Raw genomic sequence first — 24,162 nt, 5'->3', positions numbered from 1 at the left:
GCAGAAACAAAGCCTTTCCTTTCTACAAAATAATGTCCTGTTTGAGTTCTTCCTAGGTTGTAGGCAGAGGCAAAGGTGAATGGCCTTGCAGCCACACAGAGACCCAAGTGTCGGCCCTTTGTAGTCTGCAGCTGCCCCTTTGATGTAGATATCCCTTCCTACTGGACAAACTTTTATCATTTCCAACACTGTAGATTCCCAAGACGCCTCAAGCTTTAATTAACTTCTTGACATGGGAGATAGCAGTAAAGATCTCACCCAACAGCAGAAATGGAAGCAGTAGCCACCCTTCCAGCCCTGGCTGTGTGCATTCCCGGACCTGTGAAGCTCTGGGACTTCTCCTGAGGCCCATCTTCACAGCAGATATCTTCCTCCTACCTGGAGGGGGTAAAAGCACCCATCTGAGGACCTGTGGGTTAAGTCCTCCCTGTTGCCAGCTGACCATTCCTTCCCAAGGAGACCTTCAAGGGGAGTGTGATGGGGGCAGTTCTGAGGGCCCCAGGTGGTGCTGGCACACTGGTGAGCACCCAGAGCCCACTGCCACTGGCAGTGCCAGCAGCAGCAGTGCTTAGGCAGAGGAGAGGCTGGGATGGCTGTGGGAATGGGAGCAGGGAGCACAGCGTGGCACACGGGCCCAGGGTCAGGCCAAGAGCAGCTGTGCAATCAATACCACTGCTCTGCTTCCTCTCATATGCCACCAGTGTGACCAGACGGGTCTAGAACCAGGAAACACAGTAAGAATAGGGCTTAAGCTCTGCCTTTAGTAATCTGAGAGCTTTCAGGACATTTTGGGGAGTGCCAGAGTATTTCCCCACCCTGTTCCTCTCAATCACAAGGCTGCTTTGAAATGAGGAATACTATCCTTTAGCACCTGGCAGCACTGAGCTCCTGTGTCTGGGAACAGGTGCTGAGCCAAGCTAGGCTGGCAGGGAGGCACAGATAGGTCCGGGCTGCACTGGTGTGAGGATGCCATTGTCATGCCCTGCTGGAGACTCTGCTATGCCCCAGGTGAGGCCCCAGTGCTCACACCTGGCCAGCAGGCTGAGGGGCAGCAGGCCGTGCTTCCATCACCAGCCATGGCACAGCTACACTGCTGGGAGCACGGCTGAGCTGCTCCACAGGTCGGGCATGTACCCACACACCCCCCCAAAGGACAGTGACCTGCCTGCCCATCTGGTCACTCCCATGCAGGCTACATCTGCAATGCTTCTCTGCAGGTTTCTTAGCAGGGCTCAAGAGCACCAGAGAGCTTAGACTTCTCAATTTGACCACGATCTGGCACGGAAGGCTCAGTACAACATAAATATTTATACAGACCATTATCACTCACTCTATGTAGCCTGGTGAGCAGGATTGGCCAGCAAAACTGAACAGCTGAAATGCTGCAGGGGACAACAGGACTTTTAATTAAGATTCTGACTCTGAAGAAGCACCTCCTCGCATGGAAAGCCTTTTGGATGATGCAAACGTCAGAAGCAGAGTCTAATCTTTAGATCAGAATCACTCCCACTGAAGCCAGAGCTCCTGATCTTGGCCACAGTCTGAACCCTCTGCAGGCAGACACATGAGCAGACATAAGTTGGCCTGGGAAGAGGTTCTTCTGCAGGTCAATATTCAAACAACAGCCTGCCAGGGCGAATCTGGTGCTGCCATGGAAAGCCCAGAAGCATCTAGAAGGCGACTGCACAGTACCAGTGTCCTCAACAACCCCACCATGGTGGCAGCCTCTTGTGGGATGAAACTCTGCCCGCAACCCTATCCACAGAGGTGTTGACCATAGCCCATGTCCCACGCTGGATCCAAAAGTCACAGGAAGGACAACATGCCTGACCCATGGACGGGTGCCTCTTTTCCCTGCCATGGCTGGAGACAGAAACCTGACGCCGGAGGCTCGGACCTCAGATCACTTCCTGCACATGACACGGGCTCCTGCCACCTGCCCCCCTGCATCCAGGACTCCCTGCCAGACACTGCAAAGTAATCTATGTCCAGCTTCAGCAGGAGCTACTGCTCTCCACAGGCCCCTCCAACTCACCCTGAATGGCCCTGAAGGACAGATCAACTCCAGACTGTGCAACAGTTAAATCCCAGCACTGGCCTGGCAGGAGGGCCGGGAGATCCTGTTGCTCAGAGAAATGTGTTTGTCCAAGACAAACAGTGGCCGGGCATTTTTTCAGCATGAGTCAAGCCAGTGGAAACACTCCCGTGCCATCCTGTTTTGCTGTCTGGAGGTTTCCCCTACCTTCAGGATATGCAGACAGGCTCCGGGATGTTTCCGATTCGCTGTTCTCTTACTCCTCCATTTCCCGTAAATGTCTGTGCCCAGCGCTGCTCACTGCACTGGTGCAGCAGCCTGAGCCTTCTGCAGCCCCAACCTGTGCCTGCAAAGTGCAGCCCACAGCCAGGCAGCCAACAGGTAGCTGATGGAAACAGATGGTGGGTTGATCTCCATCCATCTTTCCCATTGCTACACAGCAGGAAAGATGGCACCCAGAGCCTTTCTGGCTTACTCTGACCCAGGGAACAAGTCCACAGCTCCATCAGCAAGCTCATGACAGCTCTGCTAATTTGCCCCAGGTCCTCTGATGCTTTGGGGCAGTGCTAGTGCTGCAGAGAGCTGTGTGAAACGGTGAGGAAAATGTGAGTGGCAACACAGAGACCCCACAATCGCCCTGTAGTCCTCCTCCCTCCCCACAACCATCTTCCCAACTGATGCTTCAAGCCTGCACACATGGCAAACAACACAGCTGGAATTGACACCTGTTATTTCACACCTACAATATATTTTTTATCTTTCTAAAAGTATAAAAATAGTCAAGAAGTTTTTTTTTTTTACAATGACATCCATGCTTTGTCAGCTCATGTTTGTGTCTAGAAACCCTTTTAGCAGTGAGGTGCGAGCCCCACAGGGTGCAGGGTTTGGCAGGAGGGCAGGTTGGAGTTTGCACAGCTCGCCCCACAACGGGTGATCTGGCGACAAGAAAGATCAAGAACTTGTTTTCACATGAAGATCAAAACAACACAAGAAGAAAAGCACAACATAGCCCAAAGTGACCCAAAATGTCAAAAATGCAACAACAGAAAGTTCAGCCCAAGAATGCAGCCTGTGAGGGCTGTTATTGCTTGGCATGTTTGTCCCCACCGCGGGTGGCAGGAGGGGGAGAACAGAGCTATGGCTTGGGTCAGGTATTCAGTGCTCAGCCCCATGATCCCCTGCCTTGTCCCCTGCCATGCTGAAAGGCTCTCCAGCAGAGCACCCCAAACCTTAATTCAGTCCCCTCAAGGCACACCCAGTCCCACAAACCACATCCAGGCAGCAGATCACCATCCCCTCTCCTTAGTTATGCAGTGAAATAATGCAAAACCCTGCAGAGACAAAAACAAAGTGATTCCACCCTGTACTAATTGCAGGCAAACGAGTGCTTGATTTACCCCGTTCCAGCACCACTAACAACAGGGATCTGCCCTGCTGGGCCGAGCAGCCCCACAGGCTGTGGCTCTTCACTCCATCCCCCTTCAAGCCCTAACAATTGGATATGATTAACTGGGGCTAGATTTACCATTCTGGGCACCAAAATCCTGTCAGGACACCCAAAGCAGATACAGGAGCCCTCTACTCTCTGAGCATGGTGCCACCCTATGGAGACAAGATCTCAGCATCTGTGCTCCTCTAGTCCCAGCTCTTCCTGCCAAGAGTACAAACCAGGAGAGAGGCAACACTTATGCCACAGAGAGATGTCTTTTTTCTAGCTCAGAAATAGTAGTGACTTCTGCAGTTTGAGCAATCACATTCTGTCATACGGTTTAGGCTTCCAGGAAGCAATTGGTGGTGATTAACAACCATCAACCCCTGTTGATGAACCTCTCTCTGCCTCTATCCTCTTCCCATCTGTATGCACAAGCAGCAAGAAAGGCTGGTCCAGATCTTTGCAGCTCAGCCTTTGCCCAAGAGTGCTGCTGGTCATGTCTTAAGAGGCTCAGTAGGGAAGTAGGCTTCCAGCAGGGAAGGAAAAGACATACAGACCTCTTAGGCTTTTTTATCTTTCTCCAAGAACTTTTCCATTAGGATTAGCAAATCTAGCCAACCCATCTCAGATGCTCAAACTCAACTCTGCTGAGATCCATTAAGGCATTCTGCACAGTTGGCAGTGGCTGGTGGACCAAGGGTCTGAAAAGCAAGGGACCATATGGCCACCTTCATGCTTGCAAGCCCAGGTCAGCAAGAGTTGTACCTTCAACCTTCCCTGGGGCAAGCAGGAAGTGCACTCCAGGGACACAGAACCTCACTGTTGCCCAACCTCAATCCCTATTCTCTGCAATACTCTCAGCCAAAACTTCAGAGTGCCAACACACAAACAATTACAGCACCTCAGCAGGCAGCGCTGGGCAAACATGCCTCTAGATGTACTAGAGTCCAGGCATGGATTTTGGCACTGATGATCAAGAATTTGTCTCTTGAAGTCTTGTGATGGTGTGTGAGAACAAGTAAACAAACCACAGCAACACTGTATGGTTTGCTCAAGTTTCAGATTAAGTCCCCCTCTAGGGATTAAAGCAGGGAGACCATTGCTCCCCAGGTATTTTTCCAAAGAGCAACCTGAGCTGAAGAGAAGCCACCAGCCACCTGCTGCCCACTCCCTGCTCCCCACGGGGATGGGCTGTACCTGTACACTGGTTGCATTTCCCTGGCAATCCCAATGACTGCTCCCTCTGGGAAGTTGTCAAACTCATCAAACAGGTCTCGGATGTTGGTCTTGTACTTCAGGTCCAAGTCTACCTGGATGATCCGTGTTATTTCTAAAAGCACAAAGAGAAAAATCAGCACTGTAAGACAAGCCTGTAACCTGTGATTACCACCAGCTACCGGAGGAGCTGAACCCAATGAGCATTTGGTGGTCTGCTCCATGGGCAAGACTCAACCAACTCAGAGCAAACACAATCCAGCTGCAACCTCTGCATGAAACAAATAAACTTCAACTACCATTAAGCATTTACCACTGTGTGCTTACTTCAGAAATAATTTCTGGTGACTCCCTGCTTTTATCCACTCCCTCCTTCCTTCCAGAAGACTTGTTTTCCATATAGCTGACAAAAACAAGAACTTCAACCCAGCCTCTCTCCCTTTCTGGAAGTGCTTCTGTAGCACCAGCCCTGCAAAATCCCATGTTTACTTTCAGGTACCAACTCCATGAGTGTTTCCCACCTGCAGCCCAGAGAGCATCCATCCCTGGCCCAACATACCAAAGCAATTCCCATCATTGACAACATCAGTTTGCCACATGACACCTCCAGAATCACCTGCACAAACCCATTCGCTCTCAGCAGCTTGCCATGGGCTCCCTGAGGAAGAGATTACAGAGATTGCAGCCCTCTGCCTGCACAGAACTGCTGGTGATCTGCAGCAGCCTGGAAGACTATTATTGCTGGTGGAATCCTCAGAGGCAAGGGGGGTTGCAAAACATGGAAGCATCTTCCACTGGCAGTGAGACATCAAGAGCAGGGAAAAGCTGGAGGACATTATTCTCAAGACTGGGCCTAAGTCCTTAACACAGCAAATGCCCCTACCCAAATTTGTCCCAGTCTTCTCTGCAGCACACAAGACTGAAGGATGGAGATGCTGCTGGGGAGAGTGTGCAAGGAGATGTGTCTTGACAAGACTGCTGATCCCAGGTGGATCTGGGGATGCTGCATGGATTGCAGCAGGCCAAGTGCAATGCAGCAAGTACAAGCACTACAAAAGATCAAACCATCAGATCTCCCAACCACGAGCAAAGCCATGGTTATCTTCTGGCCAGGCCAGCTCAGCCCTTCTCAGGGACTGCGAGTGGAGCCATCTCCAGGGCATTATGTAATGCCCCCTCTATTTATATGTGTTATAAAAGCCAAAAGCAAATTGGCCAGGTTGCTTAGCACTCGGCACTAATTGGATTGTAAGGCCATGTCAACATGTTTTGGTCCCACTCATCATGCACAGGTGCCCTTACAGCTCCCTGCAGGCTAGACCTGCCTGTCACCACCACTTCCAGAGCAATTAGCAAACCAAGCCTTCATCATTCCTCCTGCCCAGTTCCTGCAGGCAGGAGAAGCCCTGCCTGCCCTCACCTTCTGCTGCCTGCATCTGCTGTGCCTACGGGCAGGCTTCCCATCAGGCTGGTGTTGCTGAGGCAGTGCCACCATGGTTCCTCATCCCCCCACCCTGTTATGCTCGGGACAGGCCTACTCCTGGCTGCTAGAAGGCAATGGTTCTATTTTCAGCCCCCAAAGCCACCATGGAACTAGAGACCCAGAGGCACTGAGAGCAGCCAGGCACCAGCACAGGAGTGCAGATTTGCATTTTCAAAAGTATTCATTGCTTGGTGTTTGTGTTTCAAGCAGATGCTGGACTGTACAGCAGCTCCCAGACTGTACAGCAGCTCTGAATTTTTTACAGATCTTGCACTAATCTGGGACTCTTGGCAATTGGTCATACCTACCACATTGTCCTCATTTAAGAACTAAAAGGCCCTGTGAGGTTAAGCAAGAAATATACTGCTTACACTGCGAAGCACCCAAGCAGAAATATAAATCAAGGAGAAATAGTACTACAACTTGGGCTGTATCTTATTTTTTTAACACCCACCACGTTCTATCTGCTAAAGGGAAAGGCCATACTCCCTTCAGCTGTCAGTATGGCAATCCTCAGGCCTACCTAGTATTTACCATCACCATAATCCTCTGTTTGCAAAGATTTAAACCCCAGGCACAGTAATTCACCACAGGCTAAAGCAGGTCTTGACCCGAAAGCAATTTCCCCCAGCCTTCTGGACTGCCTCAGAAATGGCCAGTGCAACTCAAGCATATGAATCAACAGAGCAGTGGATTTCTGCAGTGAGGAACAAGTATCCCAAATGCACTAAACCTCCCCAGTGGCTCAAACTACAGTGGGACAAACCCCCAAATCCAAAACATTATCACACTTGAGAATACCCAGACTGGTCACAAAACTCCAGGACAAGAGGACCTTGGACTTACAGCACAAGCTCAGCTCCAAAGAAATGTGGGGAGCCTGAGCCCTACAAGGCCGAGGCTGGGAAGAGGGGATGGGATTCCCAGGAGCATCCCAGCACCACTCACCCTGGTGCACAGCGGCCTCATCAGGTTTCAATTAAATCAACTGTGAGCCACGTCATCCAATTGTTCTCTAAAATTACAGCTGAACACCAACTGCAATCAATCACAGTGGAGAATGAAAGCTGAGCTTGGAGGAAGCTCCAACCCCAACCCTGCCTGTCCCAGCACCTCAGTGGGTGAAAGGCTCTGGAGGGTCCCTGTAGCCCAGCCAGCTGTCCCAAAAGCTTCAGCTGAGCTGAGCACAGCTGCAGTGCCAGGCAGGGATGTAGTGCCACAAGATCCCAGCATTGAGACACACAGTTTATTTACACAAACACCCTGGGTTCTCAAGCCTGCCCTTCGTGAGAGGCTTCCCATGTTTGGCTCACCCCAGCACACTGGTCCATGCTGTGCCTGTGCTTCCCCCAGGAAATACTCACTAAGAAATTAGACCCAGAAAGCACCAAGTACTTTTTTTGTTTCGATTTTTTGTAATTTTAGGGGCTTTTTTGAACTGCAACACTGAGACGTAAGTGATCATGAGTGACATTAAGCATCACTTTGCCAGATGCAGCCTGCACGCACAGATTAATGGCCGAGATGATTTCTCTGCCTGGGACTGGCAAGGGGCCAGGCACTAATATTTATTATGTATCATGCTCTTTCACCCTTCTGCCAAGTGCTTTGTCCTGCCTGCCATGTGGGGGTGGAGGAATCGCATGCTCTCTTAGGCACAAGCTGCTCAGAGGGATCCAGCTGGAAATGTGGGAAAAGGCCGAGTGTTCTGCTCAGCAGTAAGTTTTCTAACTTTGCCACACTGTGTAGAACCCTCCACTTTGTTCAGCTCCAGCTCTTCCAGCCACGGCATGGAGAGGGGAACCGTGCCATTCAGACCAGAGATGGTCTCCATTAGCAGTGACAGCTTTATAGCACAGGTTGGCCCCATTTAAAGCTCGTAATCTTTTACTGTAGCCTTCTATCAGCAGCTACAGCAGGGCTGTGCTCCAGGCTTGGCTCAAAACCTCCCCCCAGCCCTGCCCAGAGGTGAATGGCCAGGTTCAGAGATGCCTCACCCCGCAGCATCAATCAGTGAGGGGGCAGAGGCAGGCAGAGGTCATGTCCCTATGCCCTGCTGCCCACATTCTCTGCCAGGACCCAGTGGGGCTATGACAGCACACAGGCATCCCTTTGGTGTGCTGGGGGCACAGCAGGTTGTCTGGATGCTCAGAAAGGCACCCAGGAGCCCCTGTGGCAGCAGACAGCTTCTGCAGCAGGTCTGACAGCCCTTCCAAGGAAGCATGGACTCCAAAAACTGCCCCAAGGCACAGCAGGGGTAGAGGAGGTATGCAGTGAGCCAGGCTACCCCACCACTCGAATGACACTGAGTAGCAAACTTGGTCTAGATGAGCAATCTGATCTACCAGGAGGCACACCTGTCCATGGCAGGGGGGCTGGACACAGATGAACTTTAGGGTTCGTTCCAAAGCAAACCATTTTAAGACTCTATGAAATTGCTCTTCCCAGAAATGTCAGGCATGATCATGACCAAAAATGGCAGCAGGGGGCACAGGGAGGAGGTGAGCTGCTTTGGTGGATCTAGCCAGAGCTCTGGGCATGTCATGCAGTGAGCCAGCAGCAGCAGCTATTATCCCTGTAGGACCTGCTCCCATTGCTCAGAGCACCTGGGGATGCGCAGCCTTGAACCTGCCCATATAGTAGGACTACTTTCCCCTAACCTGAGATGAGAGGATGGACTCTTAAGAAATGTAAATAGTGGGTTTATGACTACAGGATAATGGATGAAGGGTCAGGTGAAGAGGAGATGCAAAGGCAGGAGTCTGCTGAGAGCAGCACAGTCTGTTCTGCAGCCAAATTAATTTAAGCTCATCCCAACAACTTTCTCTGTATAAGGGTCACTCCCCTGGCAAAGCTGAGTCCAGACAGAAGGAGCAGGGCTGGGATCTAAGTGCTGGCCTTGGCTCCAAACCCTCCACTTCCATACAAACCACACCAGATCCAGGGAAACAGCATGTCACCACTGGCAGTGGAGAGGGGAAGAGCTGTGTCCAGGAACTTAACAGTGAAATGGAGAGCTGCCATCACAGCACAAAGGGCAAAAGCTGTCCAGCAAACATTGCAGTCTGTATTGTTGATAACTGAAAAGTGGTTTAATAGATGTAGAGTAGAAGCAAGAATCAAAATACTGGAAGTTGCTGTAACTCTCCAGCCCACTGACAGACTCATGTTAGCACAAGCTCAGCACCCTCAGAGTAAAAAATCCTGCCTGCAGCTGGTCTGGCAGAGGAGATGCTGCAAGCAACAGTGGGATACCAGGAGGGGATAGGACATCACTCCACCAGGCTGCACTGTGCTCAAATCTCACACACACTCCTGAGGCCTGCCTCCAAAACTGGTGGTAATTCGGCCCTGCTCCTGCCATCCTCTGCACTGGCACCTCCACCTGTCTCAGCAAACCTGTTTTTAAGGACTTATGCATTCTGATGCTTCATGCCAATGAGGAGAGACTTCTCCAACATAGAATCATGAAATTATTTAGACTGGAAAAGACCTGTAAGATCATAGAGTCCAGCTGTTAACCTGGCACTTGGCACATGCCAGGTGGGAGCACCTTGACCTCCCCACACCTCCTCTGCATCACAGCAGTGACTTCTGGAACCAGAGGTACTTCAAGAGGTCAGATCAACAAGAGCACTGCTGGGATTGCTGCCCCAGCTGTGTGACTCAGGCACACCACTTTGCCTTTTCCCACGGAGCCAACACCTGCCAGTCCTGCAACACAAGGAGGCAAGACCCCACTCCATCCTTCAGGAGGCAGAGCGGGGTGGTGGCCAGACAGGGCTGGGACAGGGAGCTGCTGGAGGTAGAGCAGCTCAGAGAACCTTCCGCAGGGCCAGCAGCAGCTGCAGCCAGCATGGGTCACACAATGCAGCCAAGTGACGGGAGTGTCCCCTGCTGGCTGCAGCTCTGGGTGTTGCAGGGCTGCAGCAGGCTGTGCGGAAGGGCCAGGGGCTGGCTGCTCATTTTGCCATTTGACTTGGACCACCAGAAGGAAGAAAGCCAAGCAATCAAAGCTCTCTGAGTTGGAGTCAGAAGGGCTGGGGATCTCTGGTCTGCTGGTTTACAAATGCTGGGCACATCTGGACAGCTGCCCCTCCACCTCTCTGAATTGTTCTTTTTCAGTCAGGTTTTTTAGCTACCCCCATCGTGACAGGACAAGATCCCAAGGGAAGAAGGAGCTGTAAAGGACCAGAAGAGACTTTTAGAGGGCTGCTTTGGAGCAGGGCAGTGGCCACCAGCTCCAATGGGCAGTGTGCCTGCAGGAGCAACAAGTGGATCCACAAAGCTGCCTGTGCTGGCTGTGAAAGCAGAATCCTCCGCCCTCACTGGCTCAGAGAGATGTGTGGCCAAGAAAAACTCCACTCCCACAGCCAGCACCATGGCCAAGCAAGGATGCAGAGTGGGTGACAGACTCCAGAGGTCCCTGTGTAACCCAGAGGGTACTGCCTAGCAGCAGCAGACAGCTGTCCCTAAAAGCCTCAGCTGCAGCAGGACACAAGAACAGCTGCAGTGCCAGGCAGGGATGCCAGCACCTCAACAAGCCCAGTGTAGAGGCACACAGTTTATTTACACAAACATGCTGGGTTCTCCATCCTGCCCTTCATTACAGGCTCCCTGGGTTTGGCTTGCCCCCTGCACTGGCAGTTGCCCCTGGCCGTTCTCCCTGCTGCTGTCAGCAGGGTTGTGAGCAGCTTCCTCTCTGGCTGTGTGCTCCCCTGGCCAGGCCTTGTTTCCTCCACACACAGCCTCCCCTCTGTGCCCAGGATTAATCACTGCTGCCTGCCCAGCTGACCTTGGCAGCACCAGAGAGCCTCGCCCAGAGGAAGCAGCCAAGGCAGGGGCAAACGTGCACGTGTGCAAGCACGACACGCTCCGCAGAGCATGCTGCCACTGTGCTGGCAACTGGGGGGGCTGCATTCCCCTTCCCAGGCCCATGGTGCTGCTCCAAAGCCCACCCTCCCAAGATATGAGGCTACAAAGCACCATCAGCAGAGCTTGCCAAGGTGCAGAGCAGCTTACCTTGCAGCTGCGTGCTTCAACTCAGGTCCTCCTGTCTGCCGTGCAGCCAAGGGTCCCCTCTGCTCCCCGGGACAGCCCTGCAGCCTCCTCCCCATCACACAGCCTCCTTCTCTGCACACAGAGCTCCAGGGAAGTGCAGAGGGCAATGTGCTCCAGTGGCCCGGCTGATAACCAGGTTTCTGCAGCACTGATTAGGCACCAGCAGAGCAGAGCAGTGGCTGCAGCACAGCAGCTAATCAGCCTATCAGCTAATTAAAAAATTAGGCTGTCTGCCAGGGATAGATGACAAATCATTGCTACCACCCACACAGGGCAGGCACCTGGGTGAGCTCAGGGGTCTGGAGCAGCAGCAATGTTCCCAGGTATTGACAGCAGCATCACTTTGATCACCTTGCTCCACACCCTACAGCCATCTCCTGAGGGAAGGGGAAGACTCAGCAGGAGATGGATGTGTTTTGTTTCAGGAAATTAATTTTTCCTGTGCATCCAAGTGTCCCCTTGTAATCCATCAAGATCTGAGGGACTAATATTTAACACTACTCAACACTTTGGCTCTTAACTGGACTCAAAGGCAGCAACATTGCTAAGCATGCAATAGGTTTCAGGATGGAGGTGGAAATGCTGTTTGCCTTGTATTTAATATATGCTACTGCTGAGGGAGGAGTGTGGAAACACTTTTTGGAGCTGGAGGAAGAGCAGCAGGAAACCTTTTAATCAGACAAAATAAGGTTTGATTCTAGGTTGCTATAAATTACAAAAGAGTGGATGGAAAACTGTAAAGTAAAGAGCAGGTGAAATGGAAAGGGAAACCAAAAAGAGATAGAGGAAAACAAATTTTCTGGGCTCACATCCCAGTTAACTGCACACACTGGGGGAAAGGGCTGCAGGCAGATTTTGTCCTTGTTTCTTCCTGCTAATCTCTAATGAGCTATGGCAGGGCAGGGAGAGGCTGTGGGGGAGAGCAGCCCTGGCATCAACACTGGGTGACCCCCAGCAGCTCCCAACCCTTTGGGAATGGGGCAGCTGGTCTGGCTGGGGAGACAGGAGGGCAGCACCCACCACAGCACTGGGTGATGAGACCCTGCTGCTCTGTGGGAGCGGGGGGAGCAGCCAGTCCTGGCCTGACAGATCTAGGACATCCAAAAATAATCAATGGTGACACTGCGGCAAGGGGCAGGCAGTGGAAACGATGAGAAGTGACACCACCCCCGGGGGCTGCAGGCCACACTGGCCCCAGAGGCAGCAGTGCTGCAGGGAAGGGGTCTGTGCTGTGATGCAGCACCCAGGAGGCTTCCAGGCACTTGCTGAGCAGCAGCCACATCCCCCTCATCACAGCAGCCCTTCCTGGCACCTCCTCCACACCAGGGCTGGGGCCAAGGAGCTCTCCTGCCAGGACAGGCCTGTCCCACAGGCAGCCAGATGGGGTTAGTAGCTCATTTCAGCAGATGTGGACCCCTCTAAAAGGTCACAGGTGCCAGTGTTTACCTGGGGTGAGCTTATTCAGAGGTCTGCTCTTGTATGCTCCTGAAAAGCATAATGAAAAAAACTCTGTCAGCACAACAGGCTCACCCCAGCAAGGAACAATGGCTGGCTATAATAGCTATCCCTATTGCTTGCAAAATGATCACTCCAGCGTCTTCCCTTCCCATCACAGGACTTGACATAAGTGCATGCTGCTCAGAGACAGGCTGGGAAGGGAATCTGTCTGTTTTTCATGTGCTTGTGGCACAAAGCAGGGAGGGAGGTTACGAGAGCACATCAGAAACTATTAATGCTCCCTCCATCCCTGTAAAGATGGAAAAAATTTTGCCAGAAAGCAAACCCTTCAGCTACTGCAGCATCCTTTGGGAACTGTGGTTTGGGAGCACATGGCTCTGGAGCCAACTCCCATGACTCCACCACAGAATCCAATTTTCTGTGCCTTTTTCCAACATCTCCCCGTTGGTAGCACACAATCAAGCCTGAAGCATCTGGGACATGGGCACTCTCCTTCCATTCCTTTCCCACCCAACAGCTGCATCTCTGCATTCCCTGATGTGGTGGGGCTCAGCAATGATGGCAGTGCTCAGCCAACAGGAAAGGATCAGGAGTGACGCACATTCAAAATGCTCACTTATTACAATTATTACAGTGATTTGCTGAGTTCTCTGGGCAGTTGCCCTGTGCACCAGGAATTGCTCTGCAGCTGACAGGAGGAAGAAGGGCTAGTGGTGCCTCCCCATCTCCTCTGCCAGGCTCCACCTCAAGACCTCTGATGCCCTGTGTGATGCAGGATGTGTGCAGTGCAGCTCTGCACGTGGGTGCTGTTGAGGGGACACACCACACGTGGGCACCTGGCACCCCACAGGCAAACAGAGTCTGACCTGGGCAATCCCATGCTGTGGATTCAAACAGTGCAGATGCAACAATGAATGCTCATGCACACATCCCTACCAAAGCAATCAACGTCTTCAGGATGCTGCCTGTAGGACAGAATTCCTCTCCAGAAGGACAGTAGCAGAAGACAGTTACTAGTCGAGGCATTATTCCAGTACACAGACTGTTTTCCTGGTACCTCTGTGCTTAACCCTTCCCCCAGCTCCCAGTCTCTCCACCTCCACAGCCAGTGCCAGGAGTGCTCCAGGTACCCAGCCTTGGCACAGGCAAAATGCCCTGAGAAAGCACAGCACAGCTCAGCTCAGTGCCTGCTCCAACACGTCTCCTGGCTGGCCTTTGCCTTCCCTCCAGCTCTGCTTGGTGGGAAAGGCATAAGCTGATGTTCACAGAGGCCTCTGTCTCTGGGCTGGTAATCCCAGAGCAGACAAAGGCTGATATCAGTTTCGTGGGAGACCAAGCTGGAGCCAGCAGCTGGATCCTGCTGCAAGCAGCACCAAACCCCAAGTAACTGAGGCTTGGTCATTATCAGGCTGCCTGGACAAACATCATTATAATCTAGTTTATATTAACTATCAGTACAGCTGATAATGAGCTGGAGAAATTGCCCCATTCAGAGTCTAAAGCCAGGGAGAACACTGGACTTCCCATGGATCCTGATGTGGGACACCTGGACACCTGCTATGAAGCCAGGAAACCCTGCTACCTCCAATTTGTCAAATACCATCTTCATTCACGTTCTGCTGAATACCCTCACTTCATGTGAAGCACAGTACTGTCAGCCAGGTTTCTGAGCCTCCCCTGAACTAATGGGACTCCACTCCTCTAAGATGGCAGAGATAAGCCACAGAGCTGCTTCTGTGTCATGTCTCATTTTCCCTCTGCTCCTTTTTCTCCCACAGGGCCATCCTGGTGCAGCACCATCAGCAACACCAATGGAGTTGAACATCAAGTGACAGTTTTCAAAACTCTATCCAAGCTGCTGGATGCTGCTGGCTCCTCCCTTGGCCCACCAGCTCCTGAGGAAGAACACCTGTTAAACAGCTTTTTTCTAAAAACTACCTTGGGCCAAGAATGGGCTTCAAGAATTCCCTGGGGAGCTCCCAGCTTTCCCAGGCTGCCCTTCTGTCACCTCAACTCCTCCTGCCATCACTTGTGGCACCAGGAGTCTGTCCCTAGACCTTGCCTGTCAGACAGACCTGATCAGACATTACTCCTTCATGTACCCATAGAAGGGTGATAGAAAGCCTGTTGGGCTGCCTGAAGTTACACAACTAAAATGACAAGTGATAGAGGGATCAAAGCCAGTCAGGAAGGAAGAGGTCCCCTCTGGATGAGCATACTGAAAAGGAAAGTGAAAAGTTTGTTCTCCCTCCTCCTCTTTGCAGTGCTCTGTAAGTCTCAAGACCATTTCATGCTGGCATTGTCCTCATCCTGGCAGCTCCTTCTAAGCTTGAACCTGCTTGTCCTCTCTGTGTAACTTTCCCCTGACTTCCCCCTTGCAGAACCATTCTGATGGATCAAGCACCGCTCCAGCTCCCTGGGTCTGGCCACACCACATTAAAACAGGATTTATTAGCCTCGAGCACAGACAAGAGTTATGCAGTCTGCACTTCTGCGTGCTGCATACCAACTCCCCAGCTGGTTTAAATCAGATTAACTCCACTGATGTAAGACATTTAAGGCAAGAGTGTTCCATGATTTACACCAGCTAAGAAGCTGTTATATTATAACTTGGCAGCTGCAGGTTTTAGATGTGAAGTTTTTTGGGCAAAGATCCCAAGCAACAGTAAATGACAGCAGCAGAGTGGCAAACCCTATTTAACCTCAGTGCAATGTGCATGCAGCCAGCACATGTCCCACAGAAGTCCCTAAAAAAAATAGAAATAACCTGGTGTTCAGTTTTCAATGCCACCAGTCTGCAAAGTCAATACCCCATCACAATCCATAGATTCCAAACAAATCACTAAATCTTTAATCTATGGAAATGCCTCTCTTCAAAAAATTATATATTTGGTAAACTGAAGCCTGGCAATTTTAGTAGAAAGGTTGCTTGCTACTGAAAAAAGCACTATAGACTGATTAATGCAAATGAACACACCAGGGAGTTTAATATTCAGATCAGGGCCTTCATTTCTGCTAGAGGATGCTCAAGCTTCCAATCAAATCTGGATTCCACAAAAAGTGGTGCCAATGCTATGGAGCCAGATGTGTTTGGAGAGGTGCACAAAAAGTCACAGCACTAAGTGCAGGACACAGCATTCAAAGCAGAAGAAATAGCAAAGAAATTCACCAGGAAAACTGGTAATACTGCCTGAAAAAGAGGGTTTGGTCCTTTCTCCTCCAACTTACCAAAGTGCTTTCTCCAGACCAGTAGATACCAGCTTGTCAGGTCAGGAGGGCAGCAATGTGCCATTCCCACATCACCTGCAAGTCTGCGAGTGGGCAGCACTTTCCTGGTGCCTCTCACTCAGTGCTGGCTGCACAGGGAGGAGACCCGTGAGCCCTGCCAGCCCCATAAATCACCAGGCACCCAGCACAGTAAACCTGACCTCCCTGGCAAGGGGAATATAAATCAGCTTTACTAGCAGCTTCTGAAACAAAAACTAAACTCACTAAACTGTAAAAATGCCTCTTTAAACATCCTGTGCCCGGAACAGGCCATTGAAACCCCTGTCAGGCTGAGGGAGAGCAAACAAGCTTTCCAAGAGATGAGGGTTGATGAACTGAGAAAAGGCATTTCAGACTGAGCAGCTTCTTGCTGGCAGGCAGCACGACAGGGATATCTTTAGCTCACAGCAAAGACAGAGTAGGGAATCAGGAGGAGTGAATTAGCCAGCATTAATACCATCATTTGTATGCAGTGTACTTCAAAGTGTTCACAGTGCAGACAGCACCAGACACACACAAAATTACCCAAGTCTGAGGAAGAGCACATTTGCTGGAGCCCAAAGAGTAATGATCAGTGAGCTTGGATGGCCCCCTCAGGGCCACCACTGCCCCACTGTTAAATGAGCTAGTGTGGGAAGGCCATGCCAGCAGCACAGGGGCAAGTCCACAAAGGACAGAGGAAATCTCATGAAGCAGAGCAGAAGTAAGAGCTCCTGAGTAGAGCCAAACTGGGACAGGACTCAGCAGGGGCAAAGGGGGACTTGTATCTGCTCACGTCCCAGCAACAGTGCACCTGAGATCCATGGTAGGCAGTCTGCAGGGAGTATTAGAGCTGGGCAGAGGCTCCAGATGCCAAGGAAGCTGCTGGCGCCAGCAGTGCTAGCCCTGAGAACATGCACACATGTGGAACAGGCAGCCCACATCCACAAACAGCTTTGAGAGGCTGGTCACCTCCTCCTGGGGCAGGTGTATGGCCAGGCAGGGTCCTGGGGCTCCCTGCCACCACTGCCACCTGCAGCCTGCCATGCCCAGGCAGGACATGTGACCAGCCCAGGAAGGGAGGCTGCCATCACTGGTGTGTCAGGCCACCAGGCAGCTGGCAAGGAGAGCCCAGGGACCAGCACTGGGAATGAACAAGTAGGGCTGCAGGAGCTCCATTGAAGGGGTTTGGAGCCCAAGGACACAAAACTCTACCTGTGCAACCAAAGATTAAACAGCATGCTGGTTCCACGAGAGGCAACTGCACAAGGCAGGGGAGGAAAACAGCATCAGCTGAGCCAAGCCCCTTCTGCCAGTTGCCTTGTTTTCCTGCAGAGTTCTTGGTGTTTCTGCACTTGATAACAGCAGAGGCACAATAACTTAAGTGATCAGTGGCTGCTAATCAGCAAAAGCTCCATAAAGCCAAGGGAAAAGACTCAACAACTACTCTCTGCTGATACTCAAGAGTACACAGCTACACCAGACACAGCACCTCTTTCTGCTGGTACCACAAGGGGAAGGGGCCTGTAAACACACACTGAACAGTGCTTGCTCCTGTCTCACCTCTCCTATCATCTCAGGGCATAAAGGCAGGCCAGCTGCCATGTGACAAGGAGAACCTACTGTCACTCATGCCAGTGGAGACCTGGATGTGGTCATGGACTGATGAGTCCATCACTCTGCAGAAAGGAGCAGAATCCCACGAGTCCATCCTAAAAGTTTATTAACTTTGTATTTCAAATAGCACCAGATAACTTCTCTGTGCAGAAGAGAGCCTGTGTTGCTGGAGGGAGCACAGCAGAGACCTACCTTTGGGCATGATGCGATGCATTGCAACTGACAGGAAGAAGATGGAGTCGCTGTAGTAGGTCCCCGATCCAGCGCTGAAGTGTTTCTGCATGGCCTCAACGATGGGAAACAGCTTTTCTGTCAGCTCATTCACATCATGGACGATTACCTGGCAGAGACACCAGAAACACCACTCAGCTGCTGCTTCTGGGGACAGGCCCAGCTCCAGCAGCTATTGAAGCAGTGTGACTCCCCTCCACTCTGGCTCCATGTTGCAGAAGGCTGAATAAATTGTTTTTGTTATATTAAATTATATTACATTAATACTCTACTATACTAGAACTATATGATACTAAAAATATACTAAAGAAAAACCTATGATTGTCTCCAGACAGTTGCAACACAGCTTTGACCCAATTGGCCAATCAATCCAAATAACCTTCACCAGTGTCCAATTAACAAATCACTCTTTGGTAAACAATCTCCATAACACATTCCACATGTGCCAAAAAACAGCACAGTGAATAGAGATAAGAAATGTTTTCTTCTTTCTCTGAGCTTTCTCACTGCATCTCACAACTTCCCAGGAAAAATCCTGGGAGAAAGAATCATGTCTCTCTCTCTATTCAGAGAATGTGAATACCACACAGCAGCCTTTGCCCAGCCCTCACCAGCATGGGGCAAGGGGGAGGTTGGTAAAGCACAAACAGTGCTGGTGGCACTGCCGCTGCACAAAGCGGCCTGGCTGCCCTGGCCCCTGCACATCATCTTAATGTAAGAATAGGTCAAGTGCAGGGAACGGAGAAAGACTTTTCCAGCCATTTTGTAACTGTAAGGTGGGCAGAGACTGGAATCCCCTCACACAACCAAGTGTGTTCCATGTTTTGGGCTATTTCTCTGGCTGTTCCCCCTGCCTGATACAAGCACATATCTGGTCTCCCATATGGAGTCCATCAGAAGAGGCAACAGTTTGCTCCAGGCTCTGGTGTGCTGCTGTTCAGAGCCAAGCCAGACCACATCACTTACCCTGAGGACCAAGGCTTGCTCTCTCCTACAGAAGCAGGCTGTGACAGGGCCAGGGACGCAGCCCAGACTTGCTGCTCCTCAGCCTGGCATGGAGGCAAGCTCTGCAGCACGTCCTGGTGGGGCTGCAGGGGGAAAGGGAGGACAGGCCACAGCACGCTGATGAAAATCTGAACATCAGGAGCTACAGCAAAGCAGAGCAACTTCTGTAGATGGATCTCAGCCTGCCTGTGCTGGAATTCTGCTGGTGCTCAGCCAGCACTGCTCTGCATCCCTCAGCCCTGTGGGAGCCCATGCACCAGCACAGGCCCTGGCACGCCTGCGCCAGCTGTGGCTACGTCCTAGAAACAGGAGCAACCCCAAATGCACCTTGCCAGCTACTGACATTTTACAAGCTTATAATTTATTTTGGTCAAAGTCCAATGAACAGGAACTTTCATGCAGCTCGTTATACTCACAGAAGGATACAGGTCACTGAATCACACAAGATAATTGAGAGGGATTTTCAGGATAATTAAGAGACGAGGGACACGACCCTGGTGCAGATAAGGGGGAGTGCAGGAACTTGAGTGTGGAGACTTGAGGTCGTGCCGCCTTCTTCTGGTCAGGGAAAGCAAGAAAAGCCCTGCTGGAACTAAAGTACAGCAAGGACATGACATTGCAGCAGTACTTGAATTTTGTATAGGGGAACCTATCGCTCTTGTTTGAGGGATACCAAGACGCTTCCACAAGGTGGCACCGCCTTCAGCAGGGAACACAAACCACAGTCTTTGTAGATCGCTTTCAAATTAAATTATTTCAACAGTTCTACAGTCTCACTTCTTTCCTCTACTTAAACTTCATCTGCTTAAGAAAAAGGGGCTCTGTACTATATACTTAAAACATGCAGGATAGAGCACTTACTTTTTAATTATTTTTTTTAATTAAAAGAAAAGCTAAACTAAGCCAAATGCTTCGCAGGAGAAGGTAGCTCTGGAGCCTGTGCTGGTGCAATGACCATCCTCTCCATGGGGTGCACAAGGGGCTGCACTGATTGAGGCAGTGAGCAGTCTGGAGCTTCTCCTTCCACAGCTTTTTGCAGAACACATTGCTCAGACCAGCACGCTCTCAGCGCAGAGCACAGCTCGCTGGATGCAGGGTTGTGCTCGTGGCACCCACGGTATGCTGAACGCGCTGAGGCGATGCCTGTCCTGGCAGTGGCCAGGACGGCTGAGCCCATGGCAGGGCAGTGCAGGAGGACAGGCACAGCTGAGGCCCTGTGGCCCTGTCCTGGGGAGGGCCCCCTGAACACCCACGCTCAGCCCTGGCCCTGGCCACCAGCCGGGTGCCGCAGGAGCCCTCACGCAGGCCCCGTGGCCAGCACGTCCCTCGGCGGGGCGGCCCCGCTGCTGCCGTCCGGCTGCTGGGCTCGCAGCCAAGGCCTGCAGCAGAACAGCAGGAAAGACACAGAACAACGCGTACCAGGAAAGTCCATTGGGAGAGCTCGTCGGCAGTCACACCTGGCTTTGGATAGCACAGCACAGTCCCCAAGACACCGCAGGGAAGGAAACTCCGTTACCATTAGACAGCACCTCACCCTGGCCCTGCTGAGCTGTGTCGTTGGTTGTACCACGGCGGTGACAGCGGCCACCCCAGGGGACCAAACAAGCAAACCACCACTACTCTCCAGGTACAAAGGCACAGACAGCCTGTTCATGAAACTGAGCACCACCAGCACAGGGATGTGAAATGCTCTGCTCCCAGCCCAGCTTGGCAGGGGCAGGTTTGGGGTCTGGCTGGGCTGGAGAAGCATGGAAGAGAAATACAGCACCTGTAACCACCCTTCTGCATCCAGCAAAGGCAGCCTGAGGTGTGTACAGTACCTAGGAAAGCAGGAAAAATACCAAACCAATTCCAGTCACCTCTAAAGTGAGCACAGTGCCAAGCACCAGTGGACAAAAGTTATAGGAAAGATACTCCTGAAACTTCAGACACAGCATCATCTGCCTTTTCACTCCTGCCAAAGAAAACAGGAAAAACGTGTCTTTTGTACTTCTGCAAAGCAAACTCCTGAGCAGCTGAATTTTGCTCCTGCAGCCACAGACCAGGCAGCCTCTCTGGGACTGTGAAGGCTTCTTCCCTCCTCACTGCTGACTTTAGCACAGCTTGTTGATCTGCTGCTAATTTTGTACTTCGTTATTTATTTGTGTAACAGCTCTTAGTAAATCCCTGTAGCTAAATCCAACCACGTTTGCTGAGGACATTAAGAAAAGTTCTAGGGGTTTCCTGTGCAAACATAGTTTTATAAACACACATCCCACACTGATGACAGACACTTTCTACTGATTCACTAGGAAAAAACAACCTGCATTTCTTTTCCCTTTAACTCTCCCTCCTTCCCATGTCAATCATCCTCGCAGGTCTTTGTAAGCGTGGCGTGATGGCAGCCCAGTTACATCCACCCAGCAGTGTCCTTCGTGGGGCTCATCTGAACAGGAAACCAGGATGAGCAGAGAGCCGAACATGCAGTCCGTGTTATTATGGTAAGGAAATGGAATCAATAAGAGATAGGAATCGTGCAAGGAGTTGCAGCACACAGCCTGGAGTGGCAGGAAACGGGGCAAGCTGCTGCTCTGTGTAAGCAGCGTCAGCCGAGGCTGGCCCAGGCTCGCTGCCGGACACCTCCCGCTGGCCGGGGGTCGGGAGAGGCTACAGAGATCCTCCTGCCAGCCGTGTGCTGTCACAAAGCCCCGGTAAAGCCCACCGAGGCCCCGCACGGGCAGGAAAGCCGCGGGCTGGGTCCTGCCGCCGCCTCCCGGCCGCAGAGGCGGAGCAGGAGCTCCCTCTGCTGCCAGCTGCGTTCCCGGCTGCACATCTGGGCACATCTGCACGGCCAGCGCGGGCGGTGACTGCCCACGCCCGGCCAGCCCTGCCCTGCTGGGTGGCTCCAGTGCCTAAGCTGCTGCCACACACCCACCGCCTGCACCCCACAGCCCCTCTGCCCTCACTGCACACTGCCCCGGGCTGCAGCCGGCTGCCGCAGTCTCCAGGACACTCTGAAAGCCCTGAATCTGCCTAGGGAGAGAGAAAAGCTGCCCATAACCTCCCCCAGTGGTTATGATCCATATCTGACTCTGGGCTTCACTCCAATAGAGAAGCTAACTGATCCCAGCTTTGCTAGGATGGGAGGGCATAGGCAGCTCCAAAAGCTGGGCCTGAATCACTTCCTCATGAAGAAAAGGTAAAGTTCAGGGAGTTTTATCAGTCTGGCCTTAGTGGTTCCAGCTGCCCACTGAGCCCTTTATCAAGCCTTATATCTGGGCCTGTGCTAGGAAAACAGCATAACAAGCAGCAGAGAGTTCTGCACGCACCATGAGGAGCAGGAAACGAGAGGTTTCAGGATACAGATGGGTTACTGCTGGAGCTAGCCGAGCATCAGGATCAATCATCTTCAACATTTTAGCAGGGACACCAGAAATCCAAGCTAGGCATAAGTTTCCTGCTGATAGAGAAGAGGAATGGGGTGCTACAACAAGAATAAAGAGGTGCTGTCACCTGCTGGTGTTGCAGTAACTGGCACAGGATTAGGACAAGGCTGCATGCTTGAGAAGCAGAACAGCCTCTGCACTGTACCTAAAAGCAGAGAAATGGTCCGGTCCAAAACACACTGGCAACCACAGGCTGGCCATTGAAACCAGGGTACATCAGGCTCTGCCAGGAAAGAGAAGCAGCTGTCCCACTGAGCAGATCTCAGTGAGATCTCACCTGAGGCCTCCAGATCATGCTGCCCTGCTTACACCCAGGAGACCAGTTCTGGTACCAGACATACTCACCAAGCCATGAGCCAGGTTTCACTGTGACTCCACAGGCACCTACAGACAGGGGCCAATCCACAACAGACAAATCACTTCATGCCTCCAACTCCCAGCCATGTTACTCTGGAGAAAGGAGGCTGGCAAGGCTGCCTGCTGAGAAGCTTGTTTCCCAGAGGGGCAGATGGCAGTAAGGCAGTTGCCTACACAAAGGGGTGACTGCAAGGGATGTGCACACCATAGTGGCATGGGGGTCCTCCCACTCCAGGAGACATAATACCACCAGCCTGGGTTAGGCTGTTGCACCACATCAGCACAGCACCATCATGGGGCACTCAGTCCATCCTGCTGTGGAGTGCAAGAATCCTCCTGTGGGAACTGTGCACACCCTCCAGATAGCCAAGCACTGCTGCATGGGTCTCCCAACATGGGTGCATAACCTGAGGGCCACTACTAGGAAAGGACTTGTTTAAAGAAAACCAGTGGTAGAATTTACCAGGAAAGTGTCTGTATGAAAAATGTTAGGGTTACACTTCTAGTTTCATCTTGGCAGAGTTCAGCTAATATGAAATACAGGATTTATGAGCAATAAAAGTTACATCAGGACTAGAGGAAACTTCCAAACAATGCTCTGCAGCAGCAGCTTCAGGACAGGAGAGTCAAGTTACCTGGAATCTCTGAACTTAACACCCCTCCAGTTTTCAGACACCTGTTTAATGAGAAGGGAAGCCAAACCTCCCATAAACTACACTAGCTGTGGATTTGGGAGGCAGAACCATTTCCCTGGAAGTAGAAACATTTGGACGTAGATGCACTAGAGCCCCTGCAGGCTCTCCATTCCTGCTCTCAAGAGCCACCAGCAGCAGGCCAACCTTCTCTCCTGCTCGGGAACCCATCGAGATACAAGCACACGTGGTCCTTGTGTCGAGATGCTGAAGCGGCACCAACAGGGCCTGCAAGAGGGCAGCACTGCTTAGAGCAACTGCTCCTCTCCAGCACAGGTGGTGTGCCAGTGGTGCTCCCAGGCCACGCTGCTGCCCAGTCCCAGCTGAGAACCGCCGGGCTGCACCAGGCCAGCTCCCCTGAGGCAGCAGCGGCGGGGACACTGAACGAGCCCCGCAAGACTCCCGGGACCGGAGCAGGGGGCGCTGCTCCAGCAGAGAGCGGGAGCGAGCTGCTCTGCTGGGAGCCGCACAGGGCCGCTGGTTGAGGGACTCCTTCCCGCCGGCCTGCGGTTCCCAGCGGGAAGAGCACCCGGGACACGCGGGCAGACCCCGCTCGCTCCCCGCGGGCCCGGCCCGCCCCTCGGCCCCCGCGCACCTGGTGGCGGAAGGCGGCGCCGCGCAGCAGGTCCCGCAGCAGCCCGAGCCCGATGTCGCGGCTGGCGCCCTCGGTGACGAGGTGGAGGTGCAGCACGTCGGCGGCGCCCAGGCGGCCGTGCCGCAGCAGCGAGCGCAGCGCCGCCTGCGCCTTGTCGCGGAGCGCGGGGCTGCGCTCCGCCTTGGTGAACATCAACAGGAGGTGCAGCCCGCGGGGCCCCGGGCCCGCCGGGGCGGGCGGCGTGGCGCGCAGGCGGCGGGTGGCGCTGGAGAAGGTCTCGCCGCCGCCGCCCAGGTAGTAGAAGGCGCAG

The 24,162-nt window shown here is 52.3% G+C and overlaps 1 protein-coding gene across 1 annotated transcript in view; it reads right to left on the bottom strand.

The window, feature by feature from the left end:
- XXYLT1 (xyloside xylosyltransferase 1) overlaps positions 1-24,089 on the bottom strand; it is a 31,825-nt gene extending 7,736 nt beyond the window's left edge. Inside the window, exons 1-3 of the mRNA XM_021536792.2 lie at positions 23,853-24,089; positions 17,740-17,887; positions 4,665-4,797 (exon numbers count right to left, since the gene is read on the bottom strand). Coding sequence (XP_021392467.2) covers positions 4,665-4,797; positions 17,740-17,887; positions 23,853-24,044 — 473 coding nt within the window. The 5' untranslated portion in view covers positions 24,045-24,089. The remainder of the gene's footprint in view (positions 1-4,664; positions 4,798-17,739; positions 17,888-23,852) is intronic.
- Between the last annotated feature and the right edge of the window lie 73 nt (positions 24,090-24,162).

The sequence above is a fragment of the Lonchura striata genome, chromosome 10 (assembly GCF_046129695.1).
Source record: "Lonchura striata isolate bLonStr1 chromosome 10, bLonStr1.mat, whole genome shotgun sequence".
In the NCBI taxonomy this organism is placed as follows: Eukaryota; Metazoa; Chordata; class Aves; order Passeriformes; family Estrildidae; genus Lonchura; species Lonchura striata.
This window is presented reverse-complemented; position numbering and strand designations above follow the sequence as displayed.